The sequence below is a fragment of the Lipotes vexillifer genome, unplaced genomic scaffold, assembly GCF_000442215.2.
Source record: "Lipotes vexillifer unplaced genomic scaffold, Lipotes_vexillifer_v1.1 scaffold917, whole genome shotgun sequence".
Classification (NCBI taxonomy): domain Eukaryota; kingdom Metazoa; phylum Chordata; class Mammalia; order Artiodactyla; family Lipotidae; genus Lipotes; species Lipotes vexillifer.
In genome coordinates this window covers 1453957-1460547 of record NW_006795104.1, presented here as the reverse complement: position 1 = coordinate 1460547, position 6591 = coordinate 1453957, and the positions used below count along the sequence as shown (strand labels likewise).

Below are 6591 nucleotides of genomic sequence, written 5' to 3'. Positions count from 1 at the left end.
CGGGCCTCTCACTGTCGTGGCCTCTCCCATTGCGGAGCACAGGCTCTGGACGCGCAGGCTCAGCAGCCATGGCTCACGGGCCTAGCCATCCCGCGGCATGTGGGATCTTCCCGGACCGGGGCATGAACCCGTGTCCCCTGCATTGGCAGGCGGACTCTCAACCACTGCGCCACCAGGGAAGCCCTGAAAAAAGTTTTATTGGAACACAGACACATCCGTTAATTTAGGTATTGTCTATGGCCACTTTCCACTAGAAATTAATAATTGAGTAATTACAACAGAAGTTTTTTGAGTTACAAAGCTGCAAATATTTTCTATCTAGCCCTTTACGGAAAGGGTTTACAGATCCCTAGTCTAGGCTATGTTTCAAATTTTCATCTGACAGATGAAACGGAAAGAGTATGGGTTCAGATTCCATCCTTCCTCTTATAATTACTAGCCACAGGCAAGCCACTGACCCTCTCTGTGCCTCAGTTTCCCCTTCCTTGAAGTGTTTTGGGGAACACTAAAGATCATATGATAAAATTCCTGGCATATAATAAATGCTCAACTAATGGTAGCCAGAGTTACTTCTGCAGGTGGCTTTTTAGAATTTTGCACAAAAATAATCTATTTTCAGTCACGCTTAGATGACTAATATAGCTCACAGAGTGTTTGGCCATGGGGACTCTGAACCATAATTCTAAATTCAAATACTCACTGCATCACTTACTACCTGTGGGACCTTGGGAAAGTAACAATGTTTTTGAGCCTGTTTCTCCCTCCATACAAGGGTAATATATTCATAGGCCATAAGAAATTATGTCTATAAACATCTTTATGCCATGGTCCCTCAAACCGGTCAGGAGACAAAGCTGGAATGAATGCATCAAAATTAGAATCAAGATGTCTTAAAATACATCTTCCTGACCCTAGCCCCAGGAATTCTGATTCAGTAGGTCTAGAATAAGGTCCACACTAAGCATTTTTAGCAAATACCTAAACTGACTTAGTTGCAGGGCCAGGTCTGGGAATCACTGTTACCCAGTAGTAAACACCACGCAAATTCCTCCGTGATCTCATGTCAGCTCTACATCCTCACAGTGTCCTGCTACCTTCCTCTCACTCAGATAAATGCTTGGCCCATTCAAGGCTTCCTCAAGTGCTACAGGAAACCCAAATCTCCTTCTTCTGAGCCATTGCATTATATCCCTTTATAGAGGATTAGGTCCTACTGAGAGGTCAATAAGATTCTCCATGTTTCAGAAGATTAATCTATTCCTTCAACATCCTCCTCCTTTACAAAAATACACTCTGCGAGTCTCTCCCTCATTGTATTAGTCAGTAAATACAAAACCAAGAACCAAGTGGGGTTGTGAGGAGGGGAAAAGGGGACAGCAAGAATGACCAGAGACACTGGTAAGGGGGAGAGCAAATTAAAGAAGGCAGTCATCCCCAGTAATCCCTTCACACTTTGCCCTGCTTGTCAGTAGGGCAGGGTAAGAAACACAGGCTGGAGCAGGTACAGGGCCTTTTAACCCATAGCTGGGACCCACAGTAGGGTTGATGAATGAGAAACCCTAGGTGGTAGGAGCTGGGATGGAGATTCCTGGGGTCTTTTGATGTGAGGGACACACACCACTGTGAGTTCAGCACGTGCCATACCCGAACACTCTCGGGCTGGTACACTGGCTCAAAAGCCAAGACTCCGCTGCTCACTCTTATGCATCAACAGAGACCAGGAAGGATAGGTGTGGCCAGGAGCAGGAATACAATGGAGGCTGCCAAATTTAGTGGTGCCCAAGGAGCAGCTTGCAAACTATCTTAACCCATCATCTGCCAAAGCTTTTTAAAAAAATGACGTAAAATTAACATAACATAAAATTAACCATTTTAGGGCTTCCCTGGTGGCTCAGTGGTTGAGAATCTGCCTGCCAATGCAGGGGACGTGCGTTTGAGCCCTGGTCTGGGAAGATCCTACATGCCGCGGAGCAACTGGGCCCGTGAGCCACAGCTACTGAGCCTGCGAATCTGGAGCTTGTGCTCCGCAACACCAGAGGCCGCGACAATGAGAGGCCCGCGCACCGCGATGAAGAGTGGTCCCCACTCGCCGCAACTAGAGAAAGCCCTCACACAGAAATGAAGACCCAACACAGCCTAAATAAATAAATAAATTTATAAAAAAAAATTAACAATTTTAAAGTGTACACTTCAGTGGCATTTAGTACACTCACAATGTTGTATATCTATCACCTATATCGTTTCAAACATTTTCATCATCCCCAAAAGAAAACCTCACCCGCTTGTTCCTCTCTCTACCAATAACTTTTTATAGTGAGGGGTGGATTTTCTCTGTAATGAGATTTTATGTAGCCACTGTTTGAGAAGCTTTGGCAAACTCTGGGTTCAAAGGGCACAAGAACATTCTCTCCTCAACCAGGTGGGAGCAGCTTTCTGGAAAGCCCTAATGTTAAGTTTCCCTTCCCCCTGTCTCATTCAGTCCAGTGAGAACAGTGCCAGATTCTTATACACAATTACACACACACACACACACACACACACACACACACACGTGCGTGCGCAAACACATACCCAGGCTGGTAAGTTTCATGTGGTCAATAACCATGAGAACAAGTACACCACAATTGCTCTGAGAAGAACCTATTCAGCACCCCAAAGCCTGAGTGACCCCCCCCAAATGGGTCCAGATAGTGGTGAGCTCTTACCCGCTGCTTCTCTGGGTCCACAAAACGAATGCCAAAGTAGTCCTTCTCCAGCAAGCTGTAGTAGTTGCAGATGTGGTCAATAAGAAACTGCCCTTTGGTCTCCCTCTGCAAAAGAAGCATATTTATGTTTCAGCCAGAGTTTGCCTTGTACATTGATGTCTAAAATGTGCCTCATTCACTCTAATACGTCTGTGCTAAGACAGATGAATTCACTCACCCTGCTCTCTGGAGCAGGAGCTTCCAAACTCTTAACTGCAATCCACAGTGAGAAATTCATTTTATACTGTGAGCCATTACACACACACACACACACACACACACACACACACACACACACACACACAAAACCAAAGGAACACCAAAAAGGGGAACCAAAAGGATACCAAACAATACCCTGCCTAGGTGCAACACACTCTACTATGTTCTACTTTATCCTAGTGTATGCCATTTAATTTTTCTAATGCTATTTATGATTCAGAACACTGATTTCACAACTCAATACCTAGTAGAGATCCACAGTTTGTAAAACCACACACAATTCCAAATACAATGCACCTGGCTGCTTGCTTTAACTGCTCATTGAGTCCTCACAACAATCCTGCAAGGAAGGTCCTATTTTATATCTGAAGAGAGGCTCAGTGGCTTACCCAAAGTCACACAACATGTATGGAGCAAAGTATGGATTTGACCCAGGTCACCAGGCTATAGAATCCAGGCTCCATGCCACTTTGCCTCTCTGGAACATTGGTTAATGTACTGTGACTCTGCTAGAACACAGGGTCTAGATGGTATGGAAATGCAATGAATGTATCAGATAGAACACCCCAACTCCCACCAGGAAAGGTGGAAAACTTGCTGCCTCAGGCCTCACAGCCTCCATATCACACCCATAAATCAACATAGAAAGGCACTGAGGTAGACTGGGGCGGGGAGTCCAGGACTGGGATTCAGAGACAGGTCCGGGTGACCTTGAGCAAACTCCCCAGCTGTTTCCACATCGGTAAAATGAGTTGGTTGGACTAGATTTCTAAGTTGGCTAGACTATTTTTCCTTCTAAAACTCTATGAGTAAGAGAAGTATTAGCCAAATCTGATTAAGATAAATACCATTACAACAAAACTCCTTAAGAGCAAAGACCCTTCCAAGCCCTCATCAGGACATTTGATAACTTTCTGCTTCAATCAAAGTTGCTGACAGACCCATGGAATGTTTTAGGGATGGAATGTGACCTACAAAAATAAATGAAGAAATCAGAGACATTAAGTGAAGCCACTCTTCCAATCCACTAAAAATAATTTTGGAAGATCAGTTTGGTCTATGCTACCTGATTATCTTATCTTTAGAAACCACTACCACCAGCTTGGGGAGTTGACGAAAAAGTCATTCACTGGCCTGGGATGCACCGCACTGAACAAAGGACTGGGGCTTATAAGCACATACTGTGATATGAAGCCTCCATTTTCCTGAAATCACTTTTGAGTATAATTTTGGATGAGCTTTGAACCTTTACTTTCGTTATAAAAGAACCCATTTGACATAGCTCACAGGGAACAAAACATCAAAATGGAACTTGTTTTTAGATTTCTGTAATTGTTTTTAACCCAGAAGGCTCAAACAACAAGCTATATCTGATGACAGCTAAATTCAATGCCCAGAATATAATCAATGGATATAGTTCCTTTCATAGATTTATTCTGCAACCCATCCATCTGAGAGGCTGCTGCAGGTTCAAATCACTGAACATAACACATGAGTTCATCATTTTATGATTGGATTGCCAAGCTCTCCAAAGCAGAATTTACTATGGTGGACTACCCCCAACATATGCGAGACACACGAGACATGTGGGTTAAGGCAATGCCTTGTAATGACGTGGGACGTTGATTGTGTATGACAGCTACTTGCCCTGAAGAAGATATAGTACTCCGAAGCACAACAGAGATTATTTTTTTTAATGATTACACACAGCAGCCAATATATACTCTACAGCAATATCTCAGACTACCTAAGATCCTTGAGAGAAGGAAATACCACAGCAGACAATGTAATGACTGGATAATACAACTGCATCTGAAACAGGGGTCAATGCCTTCCGCCAAAGCAGGTGAGGCCAGTTCCCATGGGTCCAGGCCACCAGGTGGGTTCCAGCTCTCTGCTCCTCAGAGCACCACCCTCAGTCCAGCAATACTGTAGCAAATTCAGCATCACCCGGGAGGGAGCTTGTTGGAAACACAGAATTTCAGGCACTGTCCCAGGCCAACCTAACCTAACCTGCATTTCCCTCAGTTATTCATATGCTCATGCAAGTTTGAGAAGCACTGGTCTAGAGGAATTTTCCCAACATGGGAAAAGTGCAAAAATTGTACCTGTCTCCAGAGCCCACTAGGAAAAATGCCCATTTTCCCGTGAGAATTGTCCATTCCTCAACTCAGAAAAACCAAAGGTTTTTCCAGTCTAGAGAACACAAACTGCCCCTGAATCTGCAGGCTGCCAGCCAACCTCATCATCTCGAGATGCTCTATGTCGCTGCTTCGTGCCAAGGAAGCCAGTTTACAGCCTCACGTTCTGCTCTGTTCCACGCCTGCCTGGAGAGCTGGACAATGTTCTTAAGTCATGTAAGTACCTATCATTATTATTTCTGTGCATTAAGCCCAGCTCTTGCACTAAACAAAAGGCCACCCAGGCCCAGTACCAAGAGTTGAAAGAGTTTGTTCAGGTATGTTATGTGAGGGTGCAGAAGTGCAGCTGCCAGCCTCACACATCTCACTTCAGGGAAGGAGCTTGCGGGTGAGCACTGGCTCTTCCCCCTACCTCCCACTGCTGGAACTCTGTTGAACTAACCCAAACCCTCCACTCACTTCCTCCTGGTGTTTCTGAGGGGAGAGGCCATTGTTCACACCCTATCCTGCTACCTAAGCCAGTACCTGGCACACTGAGTGTGATCGAATGAATAAATGGGGCACTGCTTTCTCTCATGAAAAACTTGGGTTCTGGAAACTAACAGTGAGCCTCGGGTAAGACAACACAGTCCCTCGTGTTACAGACTCCTCAAACTTAGTACAATTAGCCAACCTTCACCCTAATCCATCAAGGTCTACACGGAGAAGTGCTAACCAAAGATTTCAAGTATAAGGACTTCTTTTTAATGTCAAAATTTTGTTGATTCTCCGACAAGATATTAGTTATATTTCCAGTACCAACTGAAGAGGGAAGAAAAATCAAACAGCTAATATAACTTCCTTAGAGCTGTTACCCAAGTTGTGTTTTATTAATCACAACAGCATTTCACACATGTGGAAAACAATAGGGCACAAATGTGTGAGCAGGGCCTCCTACAGGGGTCAGCTGGATGTTATGCCTCAAGAAAGTGCCTGAAGTACAGACTTTTTTTTTAAACATCTTTATTGCAGTATAATTGCTTTACAATGGTGTGTTAGTTTCTGCTGTTTAACAAAGTGAATCAGTTATACATACACATATATCCCATATCTCTTCCCTTTTGTGTCTCCCTCCCTCCCACCCTCCCTATCCCACCACTCTAGGTGTTCACGGAGCACGGAGCTGATCTCCCTGTGCTATGTGGCTGCTTCCCACTAGCTATCTATTTTACATTTGGTAGTGTATATATGTCCATGCCACTCTCTCACTTTGTCCCAGCTTACCCTTCCACCTCCCCATGTCCTTAAGTCCATTCTCTAGTAGGTCTGCCTCTTTATTCCCGTCCTGCCCCTAGGTTCTTCATAACCTTTTTTTTTTTTTTTTTTTTAGATTCCAGAAATATAGACTTTTGATGCCATCTCTAAATGAGGTTATACAGTCTCAGGGTTGAAAGAATAATTTGTTCACCATACATAGTTAAACTGGTGTCCCAGTACTGGCTCTCACC

At 44.3% G+C, this 6591-nt stretch overlaps 1 protein-coding gene across 2 annotated transcripts in view; it reads right to left on the bottom strand.

The window, feature by feature from the left end:
* Positions 1–6591, bottom strand: part of FRMD3 (FERM domain containing 3) — a 319910-nt gene that overhangs the window by 160693 nt on the left and 152626 nt on the right. For both annotated transcript variants that reach the window (XM_007467447.1, XM_007467446.1), the window contains exon 2: positions 2706–2810. In XM_007467447.1, the coding sequence (XP_007467509.1) occupies positions 2706–2810 (105 nt within the window). The remainder of the gene's footprint in view (positions 1–2705; positions 2811–6591) is intronic.